Source organism: Hesperophylax consimilis, chromosome 4 (assembly GCF_061612785.1).
Source record: "Hesperophylax consimilis isolate HC1 chromosome 4, BYU_Hcon_1.0, whole genome shotgun sequence".
Classification (NCBI taxonomy): Eukaryota; Metazoa; Arthropoda; class Insecta; order Trichoptera; family Limnephilidae; genus Hesperophylax; species Hesperophylax consimilis.
Window position 1 is genome coordinate 3,164,170 of NC_142839.1, and position 17,526 is coordinate 3,181,695.

General features: G+C 32.3%; 1 protein-coding gene across 3 annotated transcripts in view; it reads left to right on the forward strand.

Annotated features, from left to right (window-relative positions):
- Nucleotides 1-17,526, forward strand: part of Ndae1 (Na[+]-driven anion exchanger 1) — a 178,292-nt gene that overhangs the window by 88,768 nt on the left and 71,998 nt on the right. The window contains exon 2 of one of the 3 annotated variants that reach the window (XM_089651225.1): nt 4,211-4,351. The exons of the other annotated variants lie outside the window; for them this stretch is intronic. Coding sequence (XP_089507351.1) covers nt 4,323-4,351 — 29 coding nt within the window. The 5' untranslated portion in view covers nt 4,211-4,322. The remainder of the gene's footprint in view (nt 1-4,210; nt 4,352-17,526) is intronic. 3 annotated transcript variants of the gene reach the window in all.

Here is a 17,526-nt window from a genome sequence, read left to right on the forward strand (position 1 = left end):
ATACTGGTTTTTATCTTGGAATGTTCAAAGATGATATCAGACGACATGTTCAACAGATAAAGCTCCGCATAAATAATCAGCTAGGATCCTGACATTGATTGTAAGCGAACATTACAAACGCACAGCTATTAATTACCTATTAAATGCAGTGGCGCGTAGCCTTTTGGCAGCCTGAGCAACACAGCCTGGGCCTGTGCCTTAAAAGGGGGATGAGAACTAAACTATTTATGAATGGTTAACATATGTTTATAAGACAAGGTTTTATGCAAAGCACAAAGGATAACAAACTATCATTAGCAAAAAATATTATCCTGAAAAACAAATATAAATTGAAAAAATCTTCCGAGAAAAAATAAATTCCGCCGACGGGAATCGAAACTGCGTCTTCTAATATCCGGTCAGGTGCACGGAACCACTGTGCTACGTCGGCTTATTTTGAACCGCCAAATAATTCAATAAATACTAGTATTTCATTTAACAATTATTGCCTCTGTTTTAATTATTTATCTCTAGAAGGCACAAACTATTTTCTAACCTTAATTCATTTAGAAATGGAATTTGTTACAAATGCATTTTTATTGAATTTTTTTTAAATATGATTTTTTTTTTTAATTTAACCTTAGAACGGGGTACCCCAGTAAGGACACATTATCTTTTATAAAAAAATTTGTTAAATAAAAAAAATAAAAAATTTAAAATAAAAATTTAAAAAAATAAATAAAATAGAAAAAAATATATATTAACATCACACTGAAGGCCACGAGAGAAATCATACCCTAAGATACTATAGGTAATATTTGTGAATCTTTTTCAGAATTTCGTATTGTACAAACGACCCGTTCTCACGTAAATAGATTTATTTAATCGTAAAAAATATTTTTTAATTTTTTGTAGTTTGTTGTCAACAGATTATACAAACAACATAATGTAAAGAGTGGGTGAACTCGTATGTATAGTTAATCCGTTTTATAATTTCTTATTGCTAAAATATTCAGGACCTTCTGCTTTTCATTCGTGTCTAGCTCCTATTTACATAATATTATGCAAAATATGCACGACCTAGTTATAAAACCACAATTATTCTTGTGAATTCCTTGTGCTATATCAGTTGTGCTGTCACTGTAACTCAGGATGCATGTGCCCGGTTCCTACCTTGAGGATTACCATTGACAAAGCAATATTAAAGTAAACACGCACTTTTTTAATGTTTATTTGGAAGTCATTTAAGAACTTGTCTTAAAACTTAATTTTAAACCTATTCGATTCTGAATGGGGGTCTCTCCCAACGGAGATTTAGCTGTTAATTTCAAGATGCCCGAGGTAGACATGGCACGATCAAGTGAATCAGATAGTCGAGTCGATCCATGTCAAGAGTCAGAATAATAGAATATGTATGAATGTGAATGAGGCAAGGAGTGTGTGCCAAGAGCAAGTTTTTTAGCAGTCTGTCCTCTCTGCGTACCCCTGCAACGTGAACAAAGTGGATATTTATAATTACATGAGGTAATAAAGCATAAATCAATTAAGTAATAATTGTGTATTTGCACTTCATCGGCCATGTACCAAGGTTATTACTGATCTGCAATGAAAGACGTATTTTAGTCGAACAAGCATCTAACAACTAAATTCACATAAATAAGTCGGCTGCACTAGCCTCTGCAATGAAAGTCTTATATATCCATGTAACAACTAAATTCACATAAATAAGTCGACTGCACTAGCCTCTGCAATGAAACTTGTATATTACTCGAACAGCCATCTAACAACTAAATTCACATAAATAAGTCGACTGCACTAGCCTCTGCAATGAAACTTGTATATTACTCGAACAGCCATCTAACAACTAAATTCACATAAATAAGTCGACTGCACTAGCCTCTGCAATGAAACTTGTATATTACTCGAACAGCCATCTAACAACTAAATTCACATAAATAAGTCGACTGCACTAGCCTCTGCAATGAAAGTCGTATAACTTAATTCATGTAAATAAAGCGATTGGCCACAATTTTTCAAAGAATTTATTTGAAACCAAAAGGTTTTTTTACTTATATATCATTTTTTTTCATGTCATAATAGTCTATAGTACGATTTGATAAAACAATGTACGTCAAGATATATACAGATACATACTAGTTACATTTCTATGTTTTAATATATCTCTATGTAAGTACCGTGACCGCAATATCTATTGAAAACAGAAAAAAGTATTGATTATACATCGCACACGCGATGCTATCTTTAAAACAGAATTCAAGATTAAAGTGAAATACTTACCAATCACAGACCTTTCCTATTTAATAAGAGTGAGAATCCAAACTGATTTCAAAATCAAACAATCATTGGACTTTTCTCCAAACTCTACAAGATTCCTTAATCTTTAAGGCTTTAGGAGTTGGATTAATCGTGCATTCCAATCGACACCACCCCACTTTCTGTCAAACTGTTATCGCTCAGAATGTAATCGTTCCTTAATCGGGATAGAGCACGTGAGTCCTTATCTTCTCGGTAAATGAAAAGTGATTAAAATGTTAGTAGCAACAACGACCAGCGTGCCATTTAAAAGATTTTTTTTTAATTAACTAAAGGAAATGTATGATTTGAGATTTTCACGGCCAAAAGTATTATAGTGATTTGTTTTTGGGGTATTATGTCGTGTTGCGTTATTTCCTTCTTTAGCCTATTACCACACATAGCACTCTTTTTATGGTGAATTGCCTAATACAAAAAAAAACGTAGCGAACCATTTGGGCTGACATATGGCAGAGGTGTTGGTTATCCAATTAATTGTTCCCTAGGCAGTGCTACTCAACCCCGCCTCTAAATTGAACACAAGTTTTATTGGCTATATTATTTATATATCAGTTTGAAACGGTAATGTAATAAATCAAACAAATATTAAAATAAGACGCTCAAACTTTTTATATTTTTATTAACGGAAAAACCTTCGTAATCCACTTTCATATTTTGTACAATTCTTGACTTTAGAAAAATATAAGTCTTTCTTTTGTTCTTTAAATGTCAAAAGTCAATATTATCAGATTCTAAAACCTGTCCCAAATGTATACGGAACCGATTGGTATAAAAATTGGGAATATTTACCTTTATCTCGACAAGCACATTAGCGGGCGCATTTTTGCAATGGTAAACGAGGTGATTGACCCTGTATTAATATACATACATTACTACCACTGTGTTCTGAGTCTGACCCGCCGCGTATTGCAATGACGAAATATTTAGATCTATGAATGTTGCACGCATTTAAACGCAAGGCGATTGAAGTGCGGAAATAAACGCAAATCATCCTTATAACTGATAACTTACTATTAGTAGTGGACGAAAATAAAGTATTTGAAATTTATTCTCTGTTAAGTACGGAAAAAGTATATTTATTTATTTATTATTTATTAATCTTAAGTTAGCTCACATCTTCGTGTGTGCTAATAGTTTTATAAACATATAAACATGTACATTGTTTGGCAAACATAATCTTTCTTTAAATATTTCAATAAAGTCACAAAAAAAGAAACATTAATGATTGAGATAGACATATTTTCTTAATTCATTTTTGAACTTATTAATATTTTCTATCACAGCAATTTCCTTCGGGATTTTGTTATTATGTAATTACTAAACAAAAAGGTACTTGAAAGAAGTGTGGTACAGACAAAAACAAATTGGTGAAGAATAATTTTCTAAAATCATATAAAAATTTTAATATCTAATATTTTCTAAATAATTACAAAAAAAAATAAATTCAAAAAAATTTTTTATACTGTTAATTTAAAGAAATTTTCAATTTTCATTTTTTTTTTTTAAATTATAAATAATTTATAAAAAAAACAAAGAGTTAAATCGCCCAATGCATTTGTTCTTTTGATCGATGCAACGAGATTTCGGTATTAGATTCAACTGTAATATTTTAGTTGTTTTCTTCTTCTAACTATATAATATTCTATACTATGGGCACATCCAGTGTTTAATAAGTTTGACGAACCTTAAAAATTTTCTATAAACATACATTTTTTCTTAATTTATTTATTTTTTATAATTATAATCAGCTTCACGCCTTCTTCAAATAAATCACTAATATTTATTTATAAGCAGTAAACAGTAAAAGAATAAATTTAATTGGAGAATCCTTATCTACTCCACACAGCTGCAAGTGATTCCATTATCCGTTTCCTAATAAATGACATGTTTATTGTAGTTCCCTTCAAACGATAAGTGTCGAGTGTGACAGTGTAAAGTGGCCATTCGACACAATTCCTCAGTAGTCAGTTGCCCCCTTTGGACCGAGTGAGTGATATTGTTATCGTCGGATGGACGCCTATATCAAAGATTATTTTCCGTAAGTGCCCTTTTAATTTACCATCAATCCATATTGTTAATAAGCAATCATTGTGATTTTTTCCGGTACTAAAAGATCTGAGAAATTTCTCAAATTGTTAAATCATTTACGATCCAGAATACGCAATATTCACGCATTGTCATTAATACTATCAAAATTTTAGCGTGAACATTTGCAAATTATGATAAAATATCTAAAAAACGTTAATTTTAAGCAATTTCATAAAAAATTTATAATAGTAAATCTATTAGTAAAGGTAATATCAATTACCTATACTAAAAGATGACATTTTCTAATACAATAAAAACTTATTATGTAAATTACAAAATGAGCGTCGGGTCTGGCCTTGTGTTTTATTACCGTTTTTTTATGTTTTATTTCATAATAGACTTGATTGATAACTTTTGTGTATTACTAGTGTTACTACTCGGCTTCGTATTTGTTTATTATTTTTATTTCGAAATCTGTTTCCTTTTTAAAAAATTAAATTTTAATTAAAAATATGACGCCTTGTCTCATTTTTGTTAGTGAAATTGATATTTCAGTGTTATTTAGCTCATAATGGTGTTAACAAGTTAATATAACGTTTCAAACTGAAATTAGGTACCAGTGTTGACCTGAAAATTGCATAAAGCTATCTGTTTGAGAATAGCGAGTGCATGTTTTCCAGGAAGCATATTTTATTTATAGTATAATTTACGTGGTAGGTTCCTTTGAAGTTATGGATTTTTTAAGTACCCGTTAGGCGATTGCATCACTAAACAGCGCTATAGAAATGACAAAGTGTACGTACATACGTATTTATTTTTTCTGCTAAAAAATATGTGTTATTAAAAAACATCATCTTAATTATTTATTATTACAGTTCTATACTAAAAAGAAAACATTTCTCTGCCTTATCCGCTATCATAGATCAAGCAACATTTTTATCTTATTGTGATGAAGGGTAATGTTTGTATTCTTTAAAAAAAATGTACACTAGTAACCTCCCTTACTCATTTCAACATCGAGTTTTTTAATTTCGAGTTTTGATTTTAGAAATGTTTGCGTTCGTTTTTGACATGTAAAGCCGAATACAGATATTTGCAACACGATATGCACAATGGTTAAAACGCTTGCATGTGTATACGCATCGCGCACGAACACACACCGTGACATCCCGTTGTGTTTTTTCGAAAAACTGACAATTGACGGATCGCAGCGCGTCACCAGCTAATAAAGCTCGTATCATGCCTGTTCGGTGTGCAGTTCGTGCGCACTATGTTAATTTGTTGCAACCTTTGTTGCACGGTATGTTTTCTTTCTAAAATGTTATATACTCGTAACATTATTATTAACTGGCATACGAAATACATTGCATTAATTGAAATATTCTAAATGAAGTTTAATTCTTAGGAATCACATTTTATTAAAAAAACACTTTACAAAAGTGTGAAATATACCTACGCAAGACGAAGATGAAAAGTTAGCCTAATACTCAAGAATTGAAAGAAAGCTTGTAAAATAAGCTTTCTTTTTTTCTCAAAATGGACTTAACTTTTCCATTAAAACTTTCAAGGAGTTTGTCCGGTATTCATTTATATACGGGCCACCGGAGAGAGAAGTGAGTCTATTTTGAAATAAATTAATAATGGAATTTTATTATGAAAACTGTCACAATAATTATTTTTAAATACTTAACAAAATACAGAAATTGGTTTTTATCACTGAATCGGAATCTGGACTAAATAGTTGGAATTTGGACTAAATACTCGGAATCTAGACTAAATAGTCATAATCTGGACTAAATAGCACAAATTTATAGCTGATAAAGATATTTCGTTCCGAGACCCCATTGACGAAAACACTTTGCCAAAGCTTTCGAAATAATAGAATTACCGATTTTGAAGCTTTTAGTTTCCAGTGGACTACGCTTTAAATATTTTATGATGAAAGGTTCGAAACGGGAAAGAAGGCTCTGGCCACAATAAAGGTGAATATTATATTAGTGTGTTATTACGCCAGAGTGATACTGGAATAATCAGGTTTACTTAAAAGGTTCCTAACTCGCTCCTATAATCTTAATCTTAATATAGTATATCAAAATTCAGCCTGCGTATGTTTGTGCTCGCAAAACTCGAAAAGTAGTCAGCCGATATCGCTAAAAACTTTAAAGTTTGTTTGTATTTTTGTGGTCGTAAAACTCGAAAAGTAGTCATCCGATATCGCTTAAAATTTCAAAGTTTGTTCTTATTGCCAGGAGTGTTTAGAGAGTGGTTTCAATGATAGAAGAAGTTGGAGACGCCCGAAGAATACTTAACGCAATATCTCTGCACCAGAATGAGACACGGAATCGAAATTAAGTCGATGAATGTAGTTTTTTAACAGTAATATTGTGGTATACAGTAGTGAATGGTGGAAAAAATCGGCGACCCCCGAGAAAGACATTAGCGATGGCAAAACATTGCGGGGTGCACTATATAATATATTGTTTCATTGAAAATTAACAATTCATCAAATTTCTAAGTAAATTTTCTAGTTCTGTGACAGTTCTATTCAAATTCTGTTATTTTTATTTTATTTTATTTTATTTTTTATTTTAAATACATAAACGGCTATACTGCCTTTTATAAATAAACATATAATAGAGTACAAAGTAAGAAAAATAATATTATTAAATTACAGTAGTTTTAAACTTAAAAATAACTTACAATTATTTTGTGTATCACAACCAAAAATAGCAACAAAAAAAAGAACAATGAGAAATATCATCATTTCATTTCAACATGTCCATATTGCGTATATAAAGTTACATTATGGAAAAATAATTTTTGAGTGCATGTTTATATTGCGCTAATTTTAAGAAATAAATGTCGCCGATGTTGGCATGTTCATTTCCCAAAATGTGTAATCGACTGATTGGTGAGTAATAATGTGATAATGTATGTGTGTTATTATAGTAGAACGGTAGAGTCAGTCTATTGTTAGCGCGACCAGGGCAATGAAATCGTATTAGTTCTATTATATCAGGGGTATCCAGGACCGAGTGAATTATTTTATATAATATTTTATATATTTTATGTTATCATTTCAGTTAGAAGATTTTTTGTTCAAATATAATAAAAATAAAATAATAATAATAAAAATAAAGTCATTTTAAATACATGTAGAATTACGAAAGTTTTTTTTAAATTTTCATGTTGAGGGATCAGTAGGATTTATAGGCCCTGTTAGAAGTTATACCGAGCCGAACCCTCTAATATGAAAATATCTGGAGTCGGTGAATTATTTTCCCATTTGATCTCTGGTGAGTTGACGTGTTGTTCTTGTTTTGTTTTGTATTTATTTTGCTCATATAATGCACTTGCATTACTTTGATTGACTAGATCAAGGCTGCCCAACCTTTTTAACAGTTGGGCGAAATTGACGATTGTGAATCACTGGCGGGCCAAAAAATATTTGAAATCCATGGGGGGGGGGTTGTTACGGAACTTCGCTTGAAAAAATTCCGCGCACCCAAAGACATCATATGTGATTCCCCACAACAATTTTTCGAATTCCGTGGGGGGGGGGGGGTGGATTCTATTTCGGACGCAAAAAATATTATATCAATAACCGGTGTATTTTTTTTTAAAAAGTAAGTTCACCAGGTTAGATTTTTTCGTCGCTGATTCTCGTTCTGAGTAGCCTAAATAGCGATAAATCACCTTCGTTGGCAACACTGGTGACCGCGCGCAAGCTGCATTGTTTGTTTTACCGCGGGCCCGCGACACTTTTTCAAATTGGCGGGTTTTTTGAAAATGGTTCACGCGGGCCACTTATAATTCGTTCGCGGGCCACAATGTGGCCCGCGGGCCTGGAGTTGGGCAGCCTTGGACTAGATGATCATTTGTGGAAAAGTGTGTGGAAGGGTTTAGTTTTTCCTATGAAGAAGCTTTAACCCGGACATAAAGTCGAAAAACAGATTTTTAAAAATTATTGGTCTATTTATGTGGCGCCCTCTGTGCGAGAAAATCACCTCAACGGCGCTTAAAAAATTGTCTCAAGTTTTGGCATTCTTTCGAGATCAATAACGTTGAGAATTAGTTAGAATCTGAAATAATTACCTCTTCCACTGTAAAAACCAATGATAGAAAACCTTAACTTGAATCTAGTAAAGTATGTCCAATAATATCAATATCCATACGATTATTAATTTCTCTTTGAGATATAAATCCATCCTCAAAACAATGAAATATCTTTCCAGGCATTTAATTACAGTAGTTTATCTCACTCTCAATAATTATTAATGGTGAAATAATAACACAACTGGAATTAGTCGCAAAGCAATGTTTGTCTTCTGAATAGAATAGTTTCCCTAGGAGATACTAAAACAAAACTCAATTAAGCGGATTGTTCCTAAACTTACTTGTTACCTACCACATGGTATTTAAGTTAACCGATCTATTTTGCTTCTAAAACTTGTCAAACACCAGCACGTTAAGTACTGCTCCTTAATGCCTTTACGTCCATAGTAAGGATAGTTAGTGTTGCGAAAATGGGTAGGTATTTTCCTGAAATATTTTCCTTCACGTTCGAAAGTGTTCCATTTTAAAAGTGTACTAAGCGAAGCAAAGGAATTGGTTGTGACAGGTGAATTACTGGCGGGAAAAACATAGTTAACACGGAAAACAATAGGTCAGAGAAAGGTTTCAGATCAGTTGAGGGTTAGATTAATGTTTTCAGGAACTGGTGAAATAAGTGTAATTTGTAGTAAGAAAACAAAATTTTAACCAGTTAAGAATATTTTCCCATATAACATATAAATGTAACGTAAAATCAGCTTGTAAATACAACCATCAGATGGTGATAGTAATAAGGCCAAATGACCAGCAGTACTGGTTAGTTAAACAAATGAAAGGGTATTGTTATAAGCCCTAGATAGTTAGAGGATTACGAAAGAATCCATAAAATCAAATCAAAATCAGTGAGAAAAACCATGTAGCCAACCGTCACGCCATTTCATAAAAGGGCTAGGCAGAGAGAATAGACCACCATACAACTATGTCTTAAAAGACGTTGCTTGCTTCATTTGCATTCATGGATCATCTCATACGTACTCTTCTATTTTGTTGATTGTTGACATGACCCGACTAAAGTGTTAGATTCACTTATTCGTACTATATCTTCCTCGGGCTTCCCTAATTCTTCCTACAATTTACTTTCGCATCATCTATTCACCTGGTGCTCTTTTCTTCGTTTATCCGCTCCACGTATGCATCTTTTCTTCGTCTGGTTCACTATGCTTACTTTTAAGCCCTGCATTTATCCGAATCTCCAAAACTGTAACATATTGTCACATACGTGGTTTTACCACACATACACCTCAGGGGTTTCATTTCTACGGCATTAAGTTTACTTTCATCCTCGCTCTGCCAGATTAAGGCCTGACATAATTTATTTGTAAATACAATATAAATTATTGTGATAGAATGGTACCAGCATAAGTATGCCGTTAAACAGAAAGCATATTATTTTAAGATTCAATTTAGCCTGTAAAATCTCACGGTTCAAACACGTTTTACAATTATAAATGATTTATCTATTTAATACTGATAAATATAGCGTTATTTATTTATTTATATACGCCTAAAAAGGATTTTAACAAAAAGTGATACATGATGCAGTTTACATAGGAGAATATCTGTATATATACAAAATACACAATTGTAAAATTATGATTACAAGTTTAATGAGAAAATATTAAGAAATAATTAAAAAGCTAAATATGAAGCAATATTAGTAAAACGTAAGAGTAACATAAAGTAAAATAGAAATTACAACAACACTACATATAAGACAAATCATTAAAACTAATTTACCAACTCTACTCTAATTTGTAGGATTTGACTAAGTGTTGGTATAGATTATAATTTTAAACACCCATGCATAACTGAGCAAAATAAATGTTCATAACAAATAATACAATTTAAAGAAACACAAATCGTAAGCGCGAAACATGAGCTATTTTTACATTAGTCTGATTTATTTAAATTTTCCACTAATGTATTTTAAATTATCCAAAGTGTATTTATACATATTAACACATTAATTAGATAAACATAAGGTAGCAATAATGATCCCATTTTAGATCACCGTGTTTTTCGTTTTCCTGAACAGTGTTCTAATAGAGACGTCTTGTATTATTATCGATAAAGTGGCCTGAAATCCTGTCTCATATAGTTGTGTTTGGACAAAACCCATAATTATATTACTTCATAAGGTGTGAGTAGGATTCATTAGTAGGTCACCGTCGTGGGTTGTTTCGAGATATAAGATCCTTACCTTCGCTGTACTCCTACATATGTAATAGCATGTACCTTGACAGTTACGTCTAGAATGACCCATCGCCTACTATTAATGATATTTCCTTGTACTGCACGTGTAAATTGCTTTGCTTGTAAAGGATGTAGGGATTAGTATGTAGATTTACTACCGCTACAGACACAGACGCCTCAGAGAGTTAGATTAATATGCAACATCTCCCTAAACAAATATAGTGTCAGCGCCTATGTTTTCTAAAGTCCGAAAATTGAAAAAAACTGAAAAAAAACGTGTTGCCGAAACAATTTTTTTATCATGACAACTTTTTATTTGAAGATTTTCCTGTAATTTAGAAGATCTCTATGTCAGAGAAATCGTATTAAACCTAGTCGAATAGGTCACGGGATTACACAACACAGCGCAGTGAAAATATTTATTTATACATGGGTTTTCTCTAATTATACGCGTTATGACATTATCTCGTATTTCAGTCACAATGTTCCCACCGTCTGGAGCCAGTGAGACTATGGCATCCCCAATTGATGTGGAAGTACCAGATCTGGCCACCAAACACAGCTAAACCATTTCAAGCAATGATTCGATTCAGAATAATGGTCTCTCATTAAGGTGACACTAAAAATATCTAAGCAACTCGAAACATGCCGCAAACAAACTATATATTCTCACTTATCTCTCAGCATCACAAAATTTCAGTAATAGGATTATTCATTTCTTTGTAGCTTTATCAGCCGTCTAGCTTAAAAAGTCGCGAGCCATCACTGCAAATAGGTTCATTATCTGGTGCTGACTGGCCGCATGGAATGCGAAAAATGCAGAGATTTTTCTCCCGCAATTCATAATCATCATATGACTTTATGTGAAAATAAATATTGTTTTATGTGCTTGAAATTTCTTATTTTAAAAAATCCTCAAATTAGGAAAATAGGAATAATTTAGTAATGATAATTCAATAACGATATTACCAAACATAAATGTTCAACCTTTTGCTCTGGTTCCAGAGCTGAAATCAAATACACTACCTATATTGAAAATTCAATATTCTTACTTGAAAAGTGCGTCAGTTCAGATAAAAATGTACATCTAATATTATTCTTCGAGATTCTTTTCTAAGTTGATGGGTGTTGTCTTGTTGACATGTCATTTTGTATCAGTGAACAAATCCAACATCACGATTCAGCTTTATCGAATTCAATATATGTACTTTAATTATCATTACTGACCTCATTAACGAAATTCCTTCGGTACAATATTTACTCAAATGGTTTAAAAATTACGAAAACAGACAAAATCAGTTGTATGACTGCGTGATAATTTAATGTCAGCTGACATTGACATAACACATACTAGGAAGGAGAGGTGAACAGTTTCGAAACCCGACAAGGGAAAATTTTATGGATTGTTTATTTACAAATTGTATAAACCTAGTATAAATAAAGGTAAATATTCTGAATCGCTGGACACGGATTATACGAAATATTTTTAAATAAAACCTTCTGATTTTAAACAATAATTATAATAATACCTAAATATAAATGATTTATGCTTTTTAAGTAACATAAAAACATTTTATTTTGTGTGTTTGGCCAAAATAGTACCTACCTAGTATTTGCATACATTAAATGGTTAAAATTCTAGCCACTCATATCAGGAATACCAACAAAAGAAAATTTCATCAACGGAAATCATTCCAGCTGTCATCCCATACAACGAAAGTGATTTTTCGATTTACGTAATTAAAAATTAAAATTTTAAAATTAAAAATTCTTCAAATGCAGTCAGATTCTTTTTATAGTCATTAGGTAAATCAGAAGGTTTTATTTTAAAATATTTTTTTTATAATCTGGGTCCAGTGATTCCGAATAATTACCTAAATAAATAAATATAACATAACTTTAATTAATCACATATCATCACAAACTATGTTCTTGTCAACATGAGATCGTATAAATTTAATAGACATACCTACTAAAAACTGTCTTAGTAATTTTAATACGGTTTCCACAAATATTGGTTTCCACCAACAAGCTGTCCATTTATGTAACGGCGTTTGTTTAGATTTTCCGATTCGTATTTTTTTACTATGATAGCAACCTAAGGTTCGTAGAAAATATATTTAAACACATTTTCTACGAACCTTGGTACCAACCATGTACCAGCCTGCCTCCCTACCAGAAGAAAGTTTCATAAAGAATGTAGTCAGATAGTGACGTTTATTTGGACAAAATTCCTTATTTGAAATTTTTTTAAATGTTTCACAAAATATACAAAGTTAATAATTTAGTAGGTAGGTATTTAAGTACCTACTTACAAATCTTATGATTTCACAGAAAATTTTGGTATATATTTATTAATTAATAGAAATAATTAAGAAATATACTAATAATAATTTAGAATGTTCACTCTTTTAACCCTTTGATAATATTTCAATAATTATTTATAAAACCAATTATTTAGCTAAGCCAGATACTTTGTAATAATTCCTACGCATTTTTCTATACCTACATTGCAGTTTTTTCATATAAATTTTAAAGACAATTATTTTTAGTAAGCCTTTGTATTGTCACAATTTTGAACCTTTTTGAAACGTTTAATCCCTCATTTTGACCGAGTTATATCACTGTGATTTCGTGTTGATGAATTCAAAATAAGGGACAAACAATAGAGCTTTTTTTAAAACTATGAAAATTAACTATGCATATTTAAAAGCTCCATTGGACGTGATGGAAAGGATGTTATAAAATGAAAATAGTTTTTTTGACCTAGAAATTCCAGACAGACTACAGTGACAATGTTTCATGTGATCTGGTGCTCAGATAATGCAGTTGACTAACTAACTAACCATCACGCAGTTTTTCCGCAGGAGTAGGCAGATAGGACGAATCGCAAGCAAGTCTCAAGGTCTTGGCCCGCACTCCAGGCATCATTCACATTATGAATGTGAATGATGCCGTCGTCTCATTCATGCTCTTCCATTATTCTGACTATTGACAAAGCCCGACCCAAGTATTGATTCAATTGATCTTGCCATATGTTCCTCGGGCGTCCCCGATTTCTCCTACCATTCACATTTAGGTTATATACATTCATCATTCATTCTTCCTTACATTCCTTTCTTCTTTCATTCGCTCTAAATGCCCAAACCATCTGAGCGTACCTTTCTTAATCTTACTCATTACGCTTAAATCTTGCATTATTTACAATCTTCCACATTTCTCACACAATTTTAAAAGATTACAATTTTGGAGATTTTTTAAACTGCCATACTAGGCTCATACCCGTATTGTGGTAGTTGTACATGATGTATGTAAGAATATATACAATAATCAAACATAAGGAAAAAGGAAATTGTTATGTTTAAACAAAAAAATTTAAAATGCGTATTATTATAGACACCACATTGGAAATAAAAATAAAGATAAAACTGATTGATAAAAAGATATTTTAAAGAAAATTACCGCACACACGCCTCAGGGATCTGATTTCTACAGCATTTAGTCATGCAATTGAAATACACAAAAAACTTTAGATGCGCTAATCATATTTTGTGTTTTTTTTTCAAAGAAGCGGTTCAAGGCGGTATTTATTGATATTATTTGATTTAATTGATCAAAAAACGTAAACAAGTGAATATAGCATGCTAGTAAAAACAATATTGCCATCACTGTTTCGAGAAATAAGAGCAGTTTGTAAGGAATAGTAAATGATTAATCCGTTGTAGTAATATGACACTAGGTTTAAGTTCGACCTTCTGGTAATTACTTGTACAAAGTACAGCCTTAATATATCTACTCTTTCCTTGACCTCTACATCCCCTTTCAATGCTACAACCTACTTACTCCTACGGAGAAGGGCATTATTAATGGATCTCGTAAGATTTTAGTTAGTCCTTGAAAATCTAGGTCATGTTTGTAAGGGTGAGATGCCTGAAATTGTGATTAAAAGCCCTCATTCACACTCTTAAAGCAGCGGGCTCGATTTAAATCGTATATAATTCGTACGTCTCCACTTCATGAATCCTTGGGGCAAATGAATGAATTTGTGTACTTGGGGGAATAACATTCGAGAAAGATAGGATGGCTGGCAAGAACATTGAGGGTGAACTACAGGCAATATAATTAATTACATTTCTGGTAATCACTAACAGACTTTGTTAATAGAATCGAGATTAGAAGTTTACGATAAAGATTCGTTACCAATTCTAATGTATGACAGTGAAGCACGGAATTGGCAGAGGAGGAACCAATTAAGTAAATTGAGTAGAAATGAGATCCCTGAAACGCATATTAGTGTATATGATTAATAATATTAATTTCATTATTTTTTTTTATGTAACGGCAATATAAAGCGAAGTAAAAAAGATACAATGTTAAGTAACATAAAGATATAAAGTGATGTAGTTTGTTCTCAGTCTTCCTCACTAGATATTCCTGTTCCGAGGCGGACTGTAGGTTGTTGTAAGTGTGTTGATCATTATTTCCTCATCTTCTAATTTGTTGGTTCCCACAAAATATTAAATAAATTAAGCAAAAAGTATTTATGTTTGTTGTCTGTAGGTTGCGTTGGGGTTACTTCATAAATTTAATGATTTCCTCATCTTCATGTTTAGTTAGCCATAATTTGATGTCTTTTTTAAACTTTTCTATATCCATGGTGTTTTTAATTTCAATAGGAAGGGCATTATATAATTTTATAGTATGAAAATAGTGGTCCTTCTGGCCGAAAGATGTATTTAATTTTGGAATGTTTAGTAGATTTGAGGATTTCGTTCTTGTAGTGTAGATGTGTTGTTCAGCAAGGTGTTCATATTTTTCTTTAAAATTGAGTACTTAGTGCATTTTTTGAGTACAGTTTTATAATGCTGAACACGTAAAATTTTTTAAAAATAAAATAAATTAAAAATAATCTTTATCTAAAAAAGCACACTCGTAAGGTGGGAATGCTGTACTTTTTCTACCGGTATTTCAATGGAAGATACTCGCTGGAACTAGCCCCGTTGATCCCTTCCGTATCGGTGCATAGACGGGAAACACAACCAAGCGCGCGCCCAACATTTTTACATGATTGACATTTGTCACATGAAAACGGGTCGTTTCCATGAATCAATTCGACTGAGCTCAACAGCTCGGCTTTCAACATGGATGTCTTCTAGACCCATGTTCAATCTTTCTTCTCCTCAAAACCGCCTCCACACAGCACCCCAAAGATGATATAGGCCTTAAGAGAATTTATTTCCTTCTTGGCCTTTTGTTTGAAGTTGAATATTTGTAATCAAGAGACGGAAATATGGTTTGGACAAGCAGAGATTAGATGGAGAAAGTATTAGTAAATAACAGGGGAGTAAATGAAACACCAGGTCCCAAGAAGACATGATTCTGTCACATCACTGTTAATGCCATCACTATTATTATTGTCGTCTATTGTAAAACAGTGTATGTAGCCAGCAACCTCCCATCTCTAAAATGTCTCCTGTATATCAAGTCTAAATAAACTAATAAAACAGTGACAAGTGTTTAATATAAATACCCAAAGATCACATGAAACAGATTCATGGTTATCATTCGAAAGAATGGAAAAACATATCTGAGAAGATACATGAATGCGGACAAATCAAGAAGTGTTTACCACGACGAAAATGTGATTCATTCTAACATCGTTCCTTGATGTGGTTCCTACGAAAGTTCTCCTACATAAACTGTGTTTTAGATTGAATATAATATATTTACCAACCTCATGCATTAACAACCTTACTCAGTTGCACAGCCACATTATTTGATCATATTGATCAAGCTTGGTATCAATATCTCTAACGCATTCAGGAAAACTGGCGTAGTATTATACCTACGTAGCAACGGGTTATTCTCCAACTCGGGGACAAGTTCAGATCTCGGTCGTGTAACATTAAAAAGTAGTAATAACTCTACTACTACTTACTACTCGTACAGTGACTGATTAACACAATTGGATCCTGTTTGTGAGACATTAGTAGTTGTCGCGAACTGTCAATTGTAACCAATGTAAATTGTAAGTTGCAATTTTGTAACCTAATCCGACTGTTATTGAAGGCGTCGCGTTGTTGGGAAACCTTATAAATGAAAGTCGACATCACTCTTTGTAAGAACTATACCTTTCAGATGTCAGATGAGAATTCAAACTAAGTCAGGTAAAGATAAGTAAAATCACTAAAATATAGCACTATCTATACGTTTTTTTATATGATTTCTGATCACGTGCAAGTAAGAACCATTTATTACCATATCGTGTCTTGTGTACTTTGATTGAAAACAACTATTCTAATGAAAACAACTTTTACGAAAATATTAGCAATTTAAAACAAAGCATGTTGTGCCAACGTAAGAAGGATCTACCGACTTATCTCGTATCATCTCGTGAAGTAACTTCTATGCAAGTATAAAAATGAAGAAATCAGCTTCACGTGTATATTTTTACATATAGTATCAGTATCAAGTATGCTCTCATTAGGTATTAATTGATATACAACAAAGAATAAAGAATAACACAGGAAGTGCCTTATGGGCGTAGTTCGTTATATAAAATAAACCCAACTTTGCACTATATTTCTATACAAAACTGTGGGTCACAATGATTACGAAATTCAAATGGGATGGTGATTTACAATATAGTAAGAGATATGCCATTTGCTAAATAGTATTTTTTACATTAACTCCCCATATTAAACATTACATTAGACCCTGTGGAAAAAAATCCCTCAGGGCCTATGTCATCTTTGGGGGTGCTGTGTAGAGGGTCCTTTTATAGAAAGGAAGAAGAGGAAGTTATGGGAAGGATAAAGGTATGGAGAGTGAGATTCTAGGTATCAGTGTGTCTAGGAATCCATCCCTCTCGAAAGGCGA